At 37.7% G+C, this 19,097-nt stretch overlaps 1 protein-coding gene across 1 annotated transcript; it reads right to left on the bottom strand.

Moving 5' to 3' along the window:
- Nucleotides 1-3,070: 3,070 nt before the first annotated feature.
- LOC132848894 (protein mono-ADP-ribosyltransferase PARP14-like) lies at nucleotides 3,071-15,514 on the bottom strand. Its single transcript, XM_060874961.1, has 15 exons — nucleotides 15,316-15,514; nucleotides 14,983-15,116; nucleotides 13,292-14,782; nucleotides 12,911-13,144; nucleotides 12,578-12,802; nucleotides 12,165-12,222; nucleotides 11,903-12,046; nucleotides 11,737-11,796; nucleotides 6,723-6,899; nucleotides 6,196-6,378; nucleotides 5,642-6,009; nucleotides 5,241-5,478; nucleotides 5,003-5,139; nucleotides 4,689-4,866; nucleotides 3,071-4,575 (listed from the first exon to the last, which is right to left on the bottom strand). Exons 1-15 carry the CDS (start codon nucleotides 15,485-15,487, stop codon nucleotides 4,289-4,291), a joined length of 4,086 nt encoding a protein of 1,361 aa, XP_060730944.1. The 5' UTR covers nucleotides 15,488-15,514; the 3' UTR covers nucleotides 3,071-4,288.
- Nucleotides 15,515-19,097: the final 3,583 nt, after the last annotated feature.

Below are 19,097 nucleotides of genomic sequence, written 5' to 3'. Positions count from 1 at the left end.
CAAAACACTCAGCACAATGAGGGGAACTGCCTCACGGGTATTCGGATCACGTCACATGCTCATGTTCGCTCCAAAAGTATTGGCACCCTAGCGGTCCAGTAGCTTTCACAATCTTTCTGTCCACTTGCCTCCAAAAGTAACACTAACCCTTATGTCCACTGTCTCGACGAACTTTACAAATCTAGTTGATCATGTTTTCTTTTGCAGTAAAACTCAGTGTGGACTGTAACTGTTTTTATTAATATTTGATTAGCAACAAACAAATAAATACATAATGTATTTCAAATAAAACTTTACAGTACATTAAAAAGGAACATGCATATCTAAATTTAAACAGAAACAGTAGAAGAAATTCTCATTTAATAGATTAATACATTTGTTGTAAATGTTAACATGTAAATGTTTTAGAGGTGAAAAGAGTGTCAGCATAATCAGTTTGAAGTAAGAAATTGAAGGGGTGATGTTGAATGTCGTCAGTGGTTATGCTACACAAGTAGGCTGAGAGTTAGAAGAGCAGGAGAGATTGTGGAGTGAGTTATACGAGGTGATGGAGAGTATTCCCAGATGGGAGAGAGTAGTGATTGGAACAGACATCAACAGGCATGTTGGTGAAGGGAATAGAGGTGATCAGGGGCAGATTTGGTATTAAGGAAAGGAATCTAGAAGGACAGATGATAGTGGACATATGAACACCATGAAAAAAATTAAATAAACCAAATTTACATTTAGCTACATGCAAGTGACGTTTTTTCCATGACAGTTCAGATTATAGCCTTTAAAAACTGAATCATCACACACAGTACAAAACCCAAAAATAAACGAACATACAATGTGTGCTTTCTTTTCAGAAATCCAGGAAAGGTTAGGAGACAATACAGTCAAATATTTTTAGAATCTTACACTTCTTATTCCACGTGTAACCCCATGGGTTTCTTGCTATCTGTATATACACAAAACCAACACAGCTAGCCTGGTCACATGAAAATGTAGAAACTAACACTACTCATTTGCTCACCAATAGGTGTCACTATTACCAAAATGAACATATAATAAAATTATGTAACTCAAATATAATTTGCAGTGAATGAGAGTGTGTGTGTGCGCCCTGCGATGGGTTGGCACTCTGTCCAGGGTGTATCCTGCCTTGATGCCCGATGACGCCTGAGATCATCCGGGACGCCTGAGGCTCCCCATGACCCGAGAAGTTCGGATAAGCAGTAGAAAATGAATGAAAATATAATTTGCCAGGGAAAATCATGTTATGCAATGTTTATAGTAAACAAAACATCTTTGCAGATATTAACAAATATTTAGAAAGATTTTTTTACCAGTGACATACACTATCTAGATGGTTCAACAGGATTTTAGAGAGTGAGAAGATGCTTGAGGAATGGAGGAGAAGAGTTCTTGTGTCGTTCTTTAAGGACAAGGGCGATGTGCAGAGTTGTAGCAAATACAGAGGTATAAAGTTGATGGGCCACACTAGAAAGCTATGGGAAAGAGTAGTAGAAGCTACATAAGTGGATAGACACGTGGACAAAATTGTTGGTACTCTGCGGTCAATGAAAGAAAAACTCACAATGGTCACAGAAAAAACTTTAATCTGACAAAAGTAATAATAAATAAATATTCTATGAATGTTAACCAATGAAAAAGTCAGACATTGTTTTTCAACCATGCTCCACAGAATTATTTAAAAAAAAATTAACTCATGGAACAGGCCTAGACAAAAATGATGGTACCCCTAACTTAATATTTTGTTGCACAACCTTTTGAGGCAATCACTGCAATCAGACGATTCCTGTAACTGTCAATGACACTTCTGCACCTCTCAGCAGGTATTTTGGCCCACTCCTCATGAGCAAACTGCTCCAGTTGTTTCCAGTTTGAAGGGTGTCTTTTCCAGACGGCATGTTTCAGCTCCTTCCAAAGATGCTCAATAGGATTGAGGTCAGGGCTCATAGAAGGCCACTTTAGAATAGTCCATTGTTTTCCTCTTAGCCATTCTTGGGTGTTTTTTGCTGTGCTTTGGGTCATTGTCCTTTTGCAAGACCCATGACCTGCGACTGAGACCAAGCTTTCTGACACTGGCCAGCACATTTCTCTCTAGAATCCCTTGATAGTCTTCAGATTTAATTGTACCCTGCACAGATTCAAGACACCCTGTGCCAGATGCAGCAAAGCAGCCCCAGAACATAAGAGCCTCCTCCATGTTTCACAGTAGGGACAGTGTTCTTTTATTAAAATGCTTTTCCGTCTGTGAACATAGAGCTGATGTGCCTTGGCAAAAAGTTCCATTTTTGTCTCATCTGTCCATAGGACATTCTCCCAGAAGCTTTGTGGCTTGTCAACATGTAGTTTGGCATATTCCAGTCTAGCTTTTTTATGATCTGTGTCCTCCTTGGTCGTACACTGATGTTCCCTGAGCATGAAGTTCACCTTGGATCTCTTTAGAAGTCTTTCTGGGCTCTTTTGTTACCATTCGGATTATCTGTCTCTTTGATTTGTCATCAATTTTCCTCCGGCGGCCACATCCAGGGAGGTTTGCTACAGTCCTATGGATCTTAAATTTCTGAATAATATGTGCAACTGTAGTTACAGGAACATCTAGCTGCTTGGAGATGGTCTTATAGCCTTTACCTTTTAACATGTTTGTCTATAATTTTCTTTCTAATCTCCTGAGACAACTCTTTCCTTCGCTTCCTCTGGTCCATGTTGAGTGTGGTACACACCATGTCACCAGACAACACAGTGACTACGTGGAGCCCTATGTACTGTATAGGCCCACTGACTGGTTACAAGATTGTAGACACCTGTGATGCTAATTAGTGGACACACCTTGAATTAACATGTCTCTTTGGTCGCATTATTTTCAGTCTTTTCTAGGGGTACCATCATTTTTGTCTAGGCCTGTTCCATGAGTTTATTTTTTTAAATAATTCAGTTGAAGCAGGGTTGAAAAGCAATGTCTGACTTTCACTGGTTAACATTCATAGAATTTTTGTTTATTATTACTTTTGTCAGATTTTTTTTTTTTCAATTTTTTTCTGTGACCATTGTGAGTTTTTCTTTCATTGACCGAAGGGTACCAACAAATTTGTCCATGTGTGTACTTGTGAGCAGCAGAATGGCTTCATACCCAGAAAGAGCACGTATTTTGCAGGTGTGTTTTAATTGCTTGTGATACAGCGGATTGGCTGCATGAGCGCGATGCAGTTTACCCAATACTGGTTGGTGCAGGGCGGAGACGCAGCGTACGGACACCGCCCCGGAAGAAGTCCGCAGCCATAAAAGCGTGACCGTCGTGTCAACTCATTGTTGGGTTGTTGGTTGGAGAGTTTTCGGAAAGTTTTCAGAAAGTTATCTGCTGTGTATTTTGCCGTTGCGATTTATGTTGTTGGTGTACAGTACTGTTCTACATACGGGGCTGGAAGAGGTAAGAAGGAGCGCGCTCATACATTGTACATCACGTAGTATACTTCCGTGGGTAGGGAAAAGTGTCAGGAGTGATGAGTGACAGAAGAGTGTCAGCAAGAATCAATGGAAAGGTGTACAAGACAGCAGGTGAGGAAAGACATGAGGCAGAGATGAGGTTGTTGATATTTTCTTTAGAAGTGACGAGGATGGACAGTATTAGGAATGAGCACATCAGTGGGTCAGCTCAGATTGGCTGTTTTGGGGACAAAGTCAGAGAAGCTACATAGAGTGGATATATTGGTAGAAGGATGTTGGAGATGAAGCTGCCAGGTAAGAGGTCAAGAGGAAGGCGAAAGAGAAGATATATGGATGTGTTAAAACGGCACATGAAGTTAACTGTTGTGAGAGTAGAGGATGCTGAGGATAGAGTTAGGTGGAAGCAGATGATTTGAACAGAATCAAGATAATTCAGTTAACTTCTACATTGCTCTGTTATTTCTGAACAAAATCATAATGTTTGAGGGGGGTTTATCATATTCATATTTAAACAATGTGAATCCAGTTGACAAATTATGGGAACACAGACACATGGAGAAATGCAGCTAAACTAAAAATGTTTCATTTTAGGATTACGCATGTGTGTAAAGATCTAGACATAGCAGTATTACAGAATCCTGATTATGATGTTTAAACATATAAATTGTTTTGCTCTGGGATATCTTATTGATCTACTGAAGCAGTACAGTCTACATTAAGCATTTAAGTCAGCTGTTACCTACTGTTAATCCCAAAGATCAGTCTCAGCTTATCTGGTAGAAAAAATATGATCTATAGATCATATGAAATCTAACCATGCACTGCAGCTGTGCCCTCATTTGAATGTGATGAGGTAGTCTGGGTAAGCCTGACAGTCATGAAACACCACAAACATGCTGGGATTCTGCATGTTGTTGACCACACTGTCAAATCTGTCATTAGGGTCCTGTAATGAGCGAGGAGGTGGAACCTTCATGTCACTATTTCCATCTGTGTAACGTCCCGTTAGGACAAGTGTCACAAACATGAGCTGCGTCCCATCTGGGGAAGGTGTAGAATATTTGGGATCAGCAGAATAGCTGGCATCAACAGCAAAGTATGTCCCATGTCCATACAATGTTCCTACAGAGGAAAAACAACAAGCAAATTTTAGAAAGTTTTGTTTTAAACTTTAAAAAGTTTGAAAACATATAAATGAGTGGTGAATTTTAGTCAAACAGTCAATGAACAATTACCATTTTGTCCAGCAAATCTGCGGTTAAAGTTAATGCTCTTTATAGAAGCGCAGGCATCGACTGTGGTCCCGTGGTATAGGACTCTCTCTCCTGCCCCATCTGTCCCATTCTTGTCCTGCAGCTCTTTCTTACGAACTTCGTAAGCCCGGCGCAGATTCACATTTTGAATACGTTCAATCTATGAAAATATATATGTATAAAACCTTACTTCTGGTCTACATTTTGTAATCTATTAACACCCTCTCCCTTTGTATTGTTTTTACTGCAAATTCTTATTAGACCAGTTTCCTTCATATTCAGGCTATGCAGCAAACCTTGACAACTGCTTTTGAGACTGTTCTCTTGAAGTCACTTTTCACTCTTTTGTACTCAGCAGAGCTGGGCTGCAGAGGAACCACCTTTAAAACTTCCCCTGTGGTCATGCAGTCCCAGTAAAGTGGAAAAAAGAAATCTGAGGCACAGAAATAAACCAATACGAGCACATTTAATCAGTTCAAAAGGTTCACTTTTCGATGTGAATTTTGTTATTTGTAAAATCAAGTAGCCACATACCTGATGAGTTCTCCAGTCTTTTGAGCTTTGCCACAGCTGTAAACCCAATTGCTGTGGCCTCCATTTTCGTAAGATTTACAGTCCATTTTTGTGCTTGTGCATCCAGTATCCCTCCTGCAACATTTTTGTTTTCCAGCTGATGATGAGCCTCTTTAGGTAACCGCTCCCAGATTCCTCTTAATCCCAAAATGCACCAGCTGACATTGGAAAAAAGTGTGTCCTGCTCCTTTTCTTTCATCTACAATGACAGATTGATGAATGATCACACAGTAATCAGGCATTCCATAAATAAAGCAGACAGAATAACACTGAAATAACATTCCTACTGCTTGATAAATAAACAAAACCAGAAATAGAGGACATATATTTTTATTTTTGTTACATTCAAATCTACTACATACCTTTCTGACAAGAGCCCCTCGTATCATTTGCATGAATTTATTTACCCCTTTTGTCAGTCCATTAACCTCCATCCCATTAGGGCCTTGCTGGCTTATCTGAATACCCAGAGAATTCACATTATTGAGAATATCATCAATTTCAGCTGAAGTGAGTTGTTTAAGTTCATCTTGTGAAACATATTGAGAAGAGCATTGGCTTTGATATGCCTGTTGAAGCTCTTGACATGCCCTTGAGACATTATCATTAATTATCCCCACTACAAGAAATTCAGCTTTGATATGCTGATCTGGAAGAGACTGCAAAAGAGAGGTATGGTCTAGGGTTAAGGAAGATGGAGCTGCTCTGAAAGGTGTTAACGACAAAGGAGCTGGTAAAGAAAAAAGAAAAACAATGATCAGACAAAAGCATTGAAAATGAAGGTATTTCTGTGCATTTGTTCATGCTATGGCAGCTTTGAAATATAAAATATAAAATAAGACAGTGCTATGAAGACAGACATGTTTAATCTCAAGTTAAAAATTCTAATAATTGTAACTGATGTGTTTTTTCTCACCTGTTTTCTGGGTAAATCTTCCAAAAATCTGTTGTGCCATTGCTTTAAACTCCAAAAAGACATGGATTTTCTTCAGAACAATGTGAATTCTTTTAACATAGTTGAGGTTAGCTTGTACTGTAGCATCCTTCACTCCTTGGAGAATAGCCTGAGCAACCAGACGGGCATCTAACCCTCCTTTCCCTTCACAGAACACAGTATTCAGATAGTTTAGTATTTTCCACCAAGAGTTATATGTTATGCTTGTCTATGCACTAGTAGATCTATTACAACAAATTTACAATTTTTCAAACTAATTACACATGCACATTTTTTAAATAGAAAATAAACTGAATTGACCACAAGTGGATTTTAATTATAGTACTTATTAGTAAATAAAAAATCTTAAGGAAGATGGAAAATAATGGAAATTGAATGTATGGAGTTAAATAGATTTTTTTGTATGTCTTTGCAATCTAATCCAGCTTTGTTAATTTTTTAAATAAATATCCTTTAAAATGAAGATTTGTTAAAACATGAATACTGACCAGCACAAATAGCAGGAATGGCTACTGACTGGTAGCCACTTTGTTCACATTTAAGCAGGATATCTCGGGCCAGTGTTTTAATAATGCCTGTATCTTTTTCTCCACACACATGCATAATCTCCTTGCAAGGGAAATCTCCAGGCTGGGTGATAAAGATTTTTCCTTTCTCTACCTGCACTAGAATTAGGAAGAAGGAATGAATGTGAATGGGAAAGATCTTTGCCTCTTTACTCAAACACACTAAACTGTACCACTCACAATTTTGTGAATCACCTTCCCTACTTTGACAAAATCAGCCATATTACATGAAACTTACAGTGGGGCAAAAAAAGTATTTAGTCAGACACCAATTGTGCAAGTTCTCCCACTTTAAAAGATGAGAGAGGCCTGTAATTTTCATCATAGGTACACTTCAACTATGAGAGACAAAATGAGAAAAAAAAAAATTGTCTGATTTTTAAAGAATTTATTTGCAAATTATGGGGGAAAATAAGTATTTGGTCACCTACAAAAAAAGCAAGATTTCTGGCTCTCACAGACCTTTAACTTCTTCTTTAAGAGGCTCCTCTGTCCTCCACTCGTTACCTGTATTAACGGCATGTTTGAACTCGTTATCAGTATAAAAGTCACCTGTCCACAACCTCAAACAGTCAGACACCAAACTCCACAATGGCCAAGACCAAAGAGCTGTCAAAGGACACCAGAAACAAAATTGTAGACCTGCACCAGGCTGGGAAGACTGAATCTGCAATAGGTAAGCAGCTTGGTGTGAAGAAATCAACTGTGGGAGCAATTATTAGAAATGGAAGACATGGAAGACCACTGATAATCTCCCTCGATCTGGTGTTTCACGCAAGATCTCACCCCGTGGGGTCAAAATGATCACAAGAACAGGGAGCAAAAATCCCAGAACCACACGGGGGGACCTAGTGAATGACCTGCAGAGAGCTGGGACCAAAGTAACAAAGGCTACCATCAGTAACACACAATGCCACCAGGGACTCAAATCCTGCAGTGCCAGACATGTCCCCCTGCTTAAGCCAGTACATGTCTGGGCCCATCTGAAGTTTGCTAGAGATCATTTGGATGATCCAGAAGAGGATTGGGAGAATGTCATATGGTCAGATGAAACCAAAATAGAACTTTTTGGTAAAAACTCAACTCGTCAAGTTTGGAGGAGAAAGAATGCTGAGTTGCATCCAAAGAACACCATACCTACTGTGAAGCATGGTGGTGGAAACATCATGCTTTGTGGCTGTTTTTTTTTTTTGCAAAGGGGCCAGGACGACTGATCCGTGTAAAGGAAAGAATGAATGGGGCCATGTATCGTGAGATTTTGAGTGAAAACCTCCTTCCATAAGCAAGGGCATTGAAGATGAAACTGGGGCTGGGTCTTTCAGCATGACAATGATCCCAAACACACCGCCCGGGCAACGATGGAGTAGCTTCGTAAGAAGCATTTCAAGGTCCTGGAGTGGCCTAGCCAGTCTCCAGATCTCAAGCCCATAGAAAATCTTGGAGGGAGTTGAAAATCTGTGTTGCCCAGTGACAGCTCCAAAACATCACTGCTCTAGAGGAGATCTGCATAGAGGAATGGGACAAACTACCAGCAACATTGTGTAAAAACCTTGTGGAGACTTACAGAAAACGTTTGACCTCTGTCATTGCTAACAAAGTGTATATAAGAAAGTATTGAGACTTATTTTCCACCATAATTTGCAAATAAATTCTTTAAAAATCAATGTGATTTTCTGTTTTTTTTTTTCTCATTTTGTCTCTCATAGTTGAAGTGTACCTCTGATGAAAATTACAGGCCTGCTTCATCTTTTTAAGTGGGAGAACTTGCACAATTGGTGGCTGACTAAATACTTTTTTGCCCAACTGTACATACCAGAAACCCCTAAAGCATGTGAGAAATACAGAAAGGATGGTGCATAGAAGGTAAAAAGAAGCTGAATTAAAGTTTTGGGACTGTAAGATGTTCATGAATATTCAAGATGTCATTAATAAAAGATAATGCTACACTAAGTTAGCAGGACACTTTTAACAGAATAAATCTATAAATTTACTATAAATGAAAACAAATGTTTAGACAAAATCTAAAGGGTGGCATCTAAAAGTCTCTTAAAAACAACTAGTGCTTGAAGATTGGGGCTTATTTTATCTACAACCTCGACAGAGACACCTGAACCCTTGCAATCACTACTTCTACTAATGAGTATACACTCAGTAAGCTGCTTGACCTATTCTGGGTTTGTACTTAGAAACCAGGTTTCTGCTTTTTACTGGTATTTTTGTATTTTGTCCCTTTCCCAGCTGCCTTATAGCAATCATTCCTCTTTCCAACAAAACACAACATGCTTCTTCACCACACTCACTTTTTACCAATCTTTCCACAAGACAGTATTCTATCTCTACTGATCAACACCAAGATTATGTTACCAGGCATGACTCAAACACCACTATTTAAGTTTTTTGTGACAGCACAACTATTGGCAAGCATAATGAGAGAACATGGAAAATGAGATGAAATGGTACACTGACAATTTCTTCTGTAATGTCAACAAAACCAGTGGAATACCTTAGAAAGATTGTGTTTCCCATAAACGTCATTTCAGTTACACTTACAGGTCACTTACTGTTGACTTTTTGTTCTAAAGAACTGCTGCTGTATTCATAAAGACTGAACTTTAATATTCTTCATGGTATCCAGTAGAGAAATTATTTATAATCCAATTGTACAGTGTAGAATAACCAAGAATATCTCAAGAATGGTTTTCTTTTGGATCTGGTTCCTATCAAGGTTTCTTCCTCATGTCATCTTGGAGATTTTTTACCTTGCTCCTTTAGCCTCTAATGGATGTAGATATAAATCTACATCCATACAGTGGGGCTTGAAAGTTTGGGCAACCCAGGTAAAAATATGTATTAATGTGCATAAAGAAGCCAAGAAAAGATGGAAAAATCTCCAAAAGGCATCAAATTACAGATTAAACATTCTTATAATTTGTCAAAAAAAGTTAGATTTTTATTTCCATCATTTACACTTTCAAAATAACAGAAAACAAAAAAAATGGCTTCTGCAAAAGTTTGGGCACCCTGCAGAGTTTATAGCATGCACCACCCCCTTTGGAATGCTGAGACCTGACAGTGTCATGGATTGTTCTCAATCATCGTCTGGAAAGACCAGGTGATGTCAATCTCAAAGGTTTTAAATGCCCAGACTCATCTGACCTTGCCCCAACAATCAGTACCATGGGTTCTTCAAAGCAGTTGTCTAGAAAACTGAAACTGAAAATAGTTGACGCTCACAAAACAGGAGAAGGCTATAAGAGGATACCAAAGTGTTTTAAGATGCCAATATTCTCTGTTTGGAATGTAATTAAGAAATGGCAGTCATCAGGAACAGTGGAAGTTTAAGCAAGATCTGGAAGACCAAAGAAAAAAATATCAGAAAGAACAGCTTGCAGGATTTTGAGAAAAGCAAGTCAAAACTCACGTCACGATCACTCCAGAAACATCTGGCAGACACTGGAGTTGTGGTACACCATTCCACTATAAAGAGATACTTGTACAAATATGGTCTTCATGGAAGAGTCATCAGAAGAAAACCTCTTCTACGTCCTCACCACAAAAATCAGTATTTGAAGTTTGCAAATGAACATATAGACAAGCCTGATGCATTTTGGAAACAATTTCTGTGGACAGATGAGGTTAAAATAGAACTTTTTGGCCAGAATGAGCAAAGGTACGTTTGGAGAAGAAAGGGCACAGAATTTAATGAAAAGAACCTCTGTCCAACTATTAAGCATGGGGGTGGATCAATCATGCTTTGGGGTTGTACTGCAGCCAGTGGCACAGGGAACATTTCACAAGTAGAAGGAAAAATGGATTCAATAAAATTTCAGCTAATTTTGGATGCTACTGTAACTTTATGCCATCTGTGAAGCTGAAGTTAAAGAGAGGATGACTTCTACAAATGGATAATAATCCTAAATGATCCTCAAAATCCATGGTGGATTACATCAAGAGGCGTAAACTGAAAGTTTTGCCACGGCCTTCACAATCTCCTGACCTCAACATAATTGAAAATTAATGGATAGACCTTAAAAGAGCAGTGCGTGACAGACAGCCCACAAATCTCAAACAACTGGAAGACTTTTGTAATGAAGAATGGGCGAAGATACCTCAAACAAGAATTGAAAGGCTGGCTACAAAAAGCGTTTACAAGCTGTGAAACTTGCCAAAGTGGGCAGTACAAGGTATTAACTATGCAGGGTGCCCAAACTTTTGCAGATGCCTTTTTTGTTTTCTGTTATTTTGAAAGTGTAAATGATGGAAATAAAATCTAACTTTTTTTTTGACAAATTGTAAGAATGTTTAATCTGTAATTTGATGCCACACTGCAGCCACTGGCACACACTGCAGCCACTGGCTCTAATATCTGGGGAACAATACTAATGGGTACAAGCCTAATAAATATCACTCTGGATAAGGGTGTCTGCTAAATGCTATAAATGTACAGCAGCAAATGAATCTTGGTGTTCTTTTCCAGTTATCAGTAAATATGTACATCGACAATAACAGGTGATTGAAGAAATTCAACATCACCTCTAATATCTGGGAAACAATACTAATGGGTACAAGCCTAAGAAACAATTTCTACCGCTGTAGACACACACAGGGCTGCAGCAAATGAATCTTGGCCTTCTTTTCCAGTTATCAGTAAATATCATTTATCTGTTATTTATCTATATTATATGTATTTATTAAACTACTTCCATTTCTTCACACACAGCAAACACTGATCCTTATAATATGACTTGCTATTGTAAGTTACAAAGCTAATTTTCACACTTTGCCTACTTTTTTTATGCCCCGGGGAACAGGTTAAGCATGTTTCATCACACTGTACAATTATTTTGATACATATTGAGAAGACTTGAATTATAAACACATGAATTCAAAGATCTGTGTATTAAGGTTTTGTTGTTTTTCTTTGGTTTTCTTTTACCTCCTGTTATAGCAGCCCTGAGTTGTGGTCCAGCAATAGTCAGGATGTCATTGCACACATCTGAAATAAATTGTTTAGACATTTCATAATTAAGCAGTATTAACCCCATTTTTCAGCAAAATAATGTAACAAATGGTTGAATGCAGAGTTTAGGGTAAAACAGCACCTGTCTGTAAGTCAGTAAAGTCTGTGGTGTTTACAATGACATCAGTAGTCTCATTGCTAATGTCTCCAAATATCAGATGGACCTGACATCTGGCTAATGGGATGGTGATTTCATCAATTTCGGAGCTTAGAGACTGTAAGGCAGCTGTGGAAGCCAGTGAAATATGTTTAATGTAGTTAAATTTATATAGTAAAACATTCTGCCAAACATGCTGGAATAGTATGCCTAATAATAATAAAGATTCTTAAAACTAAACACTTACCCTGTCCTGTGTGATCCACCATTATTGCAGTTAACCCAGAACTAACTACCAGGTATATCTAATCGTGGAAACCAAAGTGAAAAAAAAAAAAAATCATATTTGTGACTTTAGTGTCACCTTGTGGTGGTATTTAGTAAGTTTCTTATGATATGGGTTGCAGAATATTATGACAATATCAAAATTTTAAATTCACTAATCAGTTGGATTATCTAACTTCATCTTGAATAATTTGCCATAGTTTAAAGTGTGTATATTTAGAGATTATAATTGAATACTATTTGCCATTGTGTTTTTGAAAACACTAACTGGAAAGAACAGGAAGTTAACAATGATAAGGAGACACAAATGTTGCAATTAAAACAGATCAAAGCAAAATAATACCCATGCCAAATGGACAAATTATATTCTCTTACCTTTTCGGAATCTGGGTAATTAGGCATTATTACAATTCGTATGGTCCTGAGAGAACTAGTGGATGCAGCCCGGCCAAAAGTCTCAATCTCTCCAACCAGAATATTAGAGGCATATTGTACAGGCATAGCCAGTGGCTCTCCAGTTCCAATTACCGGAAAAGCAACTGAGCTCCATGCCTGCTGTTCACAAAGTGCCAAAGCTTGTTTAATTCCACATCGTAATGCCTATAAAAAATAATTTGTGACAAAGGTGTCATATACAGTGTCTTAAAGCTTCATGAATTGCTGTAGCATTGTCACTGACAGGTGCTGAAACTCTTTCACTCTTCTGACCTGTTCACTGTTGTGTGCATGTCCAGCCCAAGATAAGCATTCAATAAAGAAAACCTTTTTGCACCCTAGTGGAGTCCCATCTACCTCCAGCACATCTCCAGGTCTAATTCTGAATCTTCTTTTGGCAGAATCAAAATTTCTCTTCAGTTGTTGCCCTCCTTTTTTAAGTAAGGCTTTCCCAACATTTGTTGAGGTCAAGTGTGTACTCAACATGGGGGCAACAAGTACATCGGCCTGTTCAGAAGAAATTGTAAATGTTATTTTGATACTCAGCTGTGTGTACAGATTATAGTAGATAAAAATTAAAACAAACAAACAAAAAACATAAACTACCAGATGATGTTTCATGATAGGGTTTCAATAATTAGTTATTAGCTTCACCTGCTGAACTTCAAGACCTCCAAATACAATTTCCACGGCCACAGAGTAATGTGGATGTGACACAGAAGCAGGTATGGTAGGGAGACTGCTAAATGCCATGCTTCTGGCTGTTGCAGCACTTGTTTGGACATTATTTTTGAGGGTTATCAAAACCTGACAGGAACTCTGTAGTGATCTCTGTGTGTTTAAACCTTCCTCTTGAAAGAACTGCAGGACTCCAGGACCATTGACTGAAGTTTTCTTCCATGTAAGATGGCTAAATAATGACTGCAGTTTCTTCTTCATATCAATTACTTTACACCGAGGTCCTGAGACATTGACACATGGGGACGGTGAGGATGAAGCCATTAGTTTTACACCAGATGCTTCCACATCTAGTAGTGACAGAAGTTCAGATAAATTATCCACTAGTTCTGCTGAAAATAGAGGCACAGTGTCGCTGTGTTCTGCATAGTTTTGCTTGTGGTCCTGTATAATATCTTTTAATTTATTGACTTCAGGGCTGTAGCCCACCAGTTGAACCCTCATTCTGGGGTCAGACACTGGTCCTGGCTCGTAGCTAATTTCCACTTTAGAAGTTCCATGATTAGCCTGTTGTAATGCAGGATTCAAAGCCTGTATCAAAGCATCGATTCCTGGTGACTCAGATTCAGCTTTCTCAAGCACCAGCATCTCCATACACAGATCTCTCTGTATTGCAGTTGCTGCTTCCTGAAGTGCACCTGTGGACAAACTCAGCAGAACCAAATCTGAGCCAGAGCCTGTGGCCTCAATCAAAACTGGACTGCAGAGATTCTCCTGAAATCGTGTCTGAAAGATCTGAATAGCACCACTAGATGACAAAAATGCTTTAATAGGATGAGGCAATGGGATTCTTTCCTTTTTAATCTGATTCAGCAACTCATTAAGCTTTTTTTCTGCTGAATGGACTTGATCTTCAGGACCCTTTAGGACATGAGTGCCAGGTCGCGCCTGTGTAATCCGGATCTTTGGATAATCGGACTTCATCTTCTGCTCAAACCGCTCCTTCACAAGTGCATAATGTGTCTCAAACTCTTTATAGGTTTGCTGTTGCAAATGAAAAGCATCTATATCATTTAAAAGCTTCTGCACTTCATTTTTTTCTCCAACTATCACTGCTAAACCTTTTTCTTTATAAATCCCAAGGTTTTGTGTGAATTGGAAAGATTGTTTTTGTAGAATCTCTAGCCTCTTAGGATCCACCTCAAAATGGATCATATAGCGATGCTGCAGGTCTGAGAACACTATATCCATCTTTTCTTCCCACTTCTGCTGGACATCATTTTGACCGGTTTGAACTGCATCCCTTATTACCACTACTGTCTCAGTAACCATGTCTAACTTAAAGCTGCTTAGCAAAGAGGAGAGCTGATCATTTAAATCTGACTTTGTTTTTGAATTGTCTTTCAGAAAGTTTAGTAAGTATGGGTCCAGTTTAAAAATTTTCTGCATAGGTGTATCTCCGGTGACCTGTAAAACACACAAAAGTACATAACCACACCACTTTTCTATGAGCGACTACAGATATAGATATTTTAAGAAAGCATTTCACCTTCATACTGTGATAAGTACAGTAGTTTTAAATGTTTAATTTCTACACATTTTTGAGTCAGGACTTTGCATTTCCTTACTGTCTTCACCAGACGTACTATTAGCAAAGCAGTACCTACTTGTTTTTCGGATGCGGAATGTAGCAGATGCTGTTTTTCTTTTTTAATATTATGGTGTTTTATGACGATGTGTACATCTCCTCGTCCAGGAAGACTGATTATGTGATCGGTTTTGCTTAATACTCTGTATTGTGCTGTAATAATAATAATAATAATAATAATAATAATAATAATAATAATAATAGTCATCATCATCATCATAATAATCATAATAATAATAATCATCATCGTCTTTTACACTACTTTCTTAAACACACTCTTGCGTATCTCTAATTTAACTAGGGCAGAAAAAAAAAATAATAATGCATTTTTCTCATAAAATTATTCACCCACCTTCTTTTTCCAAGAAGTTTATCTTATAGGTGTTGTCTCCCACCTTTTTCACTTCCCCACAGTCTCCTCCGCCAGACTGCCGCTTGATCTTAAAATAATTTCTAATCTTTTTCATTTCTCCATCTGAGAGGTTGTTTGCCTCAAAAAGCACAACATACTGATATTCTGCCATGCTGAATGAAAATGTTCAAACATAACACTTTGACTATGGCTTGGATATTTTTCATTCACTCCCGGATATAATGACAAACACTTTCACTTTCTGTCAAATTTTTTCTCTGCCGCAGGTTTGTGTGAGAGATCACACTCTTCTTTTGTATCTGTCTGTATGTAGCTTATTGCTGTAGTTACAAATAGTTAAAATACAACTTAACAAAATCTTTATAAAAATCTAATCTAAGAATGTGCTTTGACAGTTCCGCGATTATGTGGAATATTGTAATAAACAATTTACAAACTGACAAGCTGTTAAATTAAAGTTCTCAAGCTGAGAACAGAATCAGTCTCATCGCGCGCACACACCCACACCCACACCCACACCCACCCACACACACACACACACACGCACAGTGGGTTTAGTCTGAACTGAGGGTTTGCTTTACTAATGTCTCACTTCACTACAAAACAGATTAAAGTTACAGTGACTTATTGTCTTCCTCAGCATTTACCCCTTTATCACCTAATGACATTTTCATTTTTATTTAGTGAGGGAACTTTACTGCATATCTAGCTGGCTATATGGCTAAAATAAAATGTATATTTCCGGTTGATTAATCCTGTGTCTTGCTCTGTTCACTGTAATCATCTCACTGTAATTTTCGCAGAAATAAAAAAAACGTCAGAGCCGAAACGTCTCATTGGTCAATCAGGTAGCGTTTCCTTTATCAATATTAATGAGGCTCCCTCTGATGTCTAGCGCTTAAAAGTACAACATTGAGTCGAATGTTTTCTGATGGACCACGTAATTTCCCCCTTTCGACCAGGAGATGGCACACATTTGCTCGGTTTTGATCAAAACAGACATCAGCAGCTGAACTTAAAACAGTTTATTGATCATGTTTCCTTTTGCAGTAAAACTCAATGTGGACTCTGTTTTTATTAATATTTGATTAGCAACAAACGTACGCACGTACGCACATCTGTGGGTGATGTGATTTATAAAGGGAACATTGCTTACAGGAGTGCGTACGCACGGTTTTATAAATCGGATTTTTTTTTGGCGTACGCCATTTTTGGCTTTTGGGCGTACGTAAACTTTTAGTAGAGATCCTACGCACAGTTTTATAAATGAGACCCCTGGTCTTTCACTGTCATCTAGCGGGCAAAAATATAACAACTACTTAAAACTTTACATTTAAAAAAAAACTTCTCACAACTTAATTTCATTCATCATTTAAATTAAAAACAAAAAGATAAATAAATAAATAGCTCGTGGTGTTTTAAAACATATAACAACAGAAAACTGATAAAAATGTGGATATATTTTACTTATTTGGTAATATAAAAAGCGATTTTAAAACAATCTGAGAAATAAAATCTTGTTAAAAGGTTACATTTTCTGTTAGGTGAAAAAACCCACAAACTTAAATGTCCGCTTCATCATCATTGTCTTTGATAGATTGAACTTCTTTAGCTGAAAGTCACATCATTCAGTGGTACACCTGTTTAATCAGAGTTAATGTTCAACTGGGTTCTTCCTAAAGTCTGCCACTATCTCAACTGCATTGAGCGCCAGGTTGTTCTGACTGCACCAAGTCACCAGATGGTCAATCTCCCTTCTGTAGACCCATCCCGCTTAGAGATAAACCCTATATGTACTAAACAGAAGAATAAAATACTTATAACAACACTTTACTGCATAGCTATTTGGCTTTTCAAGCAGAAAAATGAAATAAAATGGATATTTCCAGTTGGTTAACTCTGTTTCTTTCACTGGTCACTGGAATCTTCTCAGGGTGACAATTTACATCAGTCATAAGATAAGATGGTCGTGTGCAGCAGCATGAAGCATCAGAGCTGAAACGTGTCACTAACAAATCAGGTAATGCTACATTATGAATATTAATAAGGCTAACTCTGTCATCCTACGTTTAAAAAATATGCTTACAGTGTGGAAAACATTTACACTTTTCTTTATAACAATGACATTTTTATTTCAAATAAAATATGGTTTTAATTGTTTGATGATGTTTTGGGGAGAAATATAGTTTTTCAGTTATATCTACACAGACATCAGCAACTTAACTTAAATCATTTTATTGATCATGCATATTTTTTGAAATGACAAAGTTCCACGTTCAAAATTAGTTAAAAAAAGAAGATTACAATGATAGGTTCATGAAAATCATCCAACCAACCAAACTAACAAGGTATTATTGTATTATTACAGTATTATGATGTATATAGCACTTTATGTATTATGGATTTTGCATACTTAAATTTACAGAAAAATCGATACATTCATTTATATTCACACTCTAACAGATGATTAAATTTCTAAAGGGAAATTCATTTAGTCTTTAATTATAGGAGAGATGATCAGTGGTGCTGAACTTTTCCCTCCTTCATTGGACCTAGGACTAAAAAAAGGGTAGAGGCTCTCAGTAAATATCTGACCAGTGAAAGAGTAGATATGAGAGCTGGAATTCGCATCATAGAAGGAGACCAGACCCTCCTCATGATCCACAAACACCCCCACCACTTTCACCTTCTTCTTCAATTTGAGTGGGAAAATGGGATATTCATGAGCCTCATAATGAATCTCACTCCACAGAGCCACAGTCCGCAATCCATTATGAGGATTCAGTGTAATCTTCTCCTTCTTGTTAATGTTTTCTCTCACAACTCTTAATATCCACTCAGTTTTCCCTCTGACCTGGACCTCGTAATAAAATCTCCCTGAAGAGAAACTTTGCTTTGCCAGAACTCAGAGATCTTTAAACCTCTGTGGTGTATCAGAGAGGTCCTGTTGCTTGTCTCCACATGTCACTTGTTTTCCATCATCAGACATTATGAATCTGGGAAAAGCTGTATCAGGATCAAGAGTCACATCCACTGAAAAAAAACACAGTGTGCAATAAGAAAGCAGGAAAAAAAAGATTAAATAATCATCTAGCGGATCATATTCCTTAGAATTTATAAGTATTTGTAGAATAACTTATTAAACATTTTTAATTATCTCTAGTAAAGAGAGATATCTTAAAATGATGATAGAGCCTGTTTAAAATGAGAAATAATTAATGGTTACCATCTAAAACTTTAATTTTGTCATTTATATGTAAGAATATAAATATAGAATTTTAGATTGAATTTTGAATTGAATTTTAGATTGAGATACATTAGATATAACTCAATTCAAGAAGCTTTTATTGTCATTTCAACCATGTATCCACTTGGTTATATATCATATCAACTTTTCTCCAGGATCATGACACTGTTTGTTTAGGTGATTTCAAATGTCAACATTGGCTTTCAGAGTTTGTGCACCCGGCCTTTAACAGTAAGAGGGTTGTAAACATATTTACACATGCAGTAGCATGCCTTGCCTTTCTGATTGCTCAGGACAGTTTGGCCCGTCTTGTCCCCTGAAGGAAAAGTCTCAAGACTTCAGCAGAGCGCACACCTTTGAAGTTATCCATGGCTTTTGGTTGAAGCGTGTGGTGATGATCTTGGAGACGGTCCTGTCATTGGCTCCATCAGATGTGGCTCCATCTGGCCAGGTTTTCACCTGTTTCAGAATCAGTTTAGAGTGATTGTTGATTGGTTTGTATGCTGGAATTAGC

This window comes from Tachysurus vachellii, chromosome 7 (assembly GCF_030014155.1).
Source record: "Tachysurus vachellii isolate PV-2020 chromosome 7, HZAU_Pvac_v1, whole genome shotgun sequence".
Lineage (NCBI taxonomy): Eukaryota > Metazoa > Chordata > Actinopteri > Siluriformes > Bagridae > Tachysurus > Tachysurus vachellii.
The sequence above is the reverse complement of the archived record's forward strand: the minus strand, read 5'-3'. Positions and strand labels throughout refer to the sequence as shown.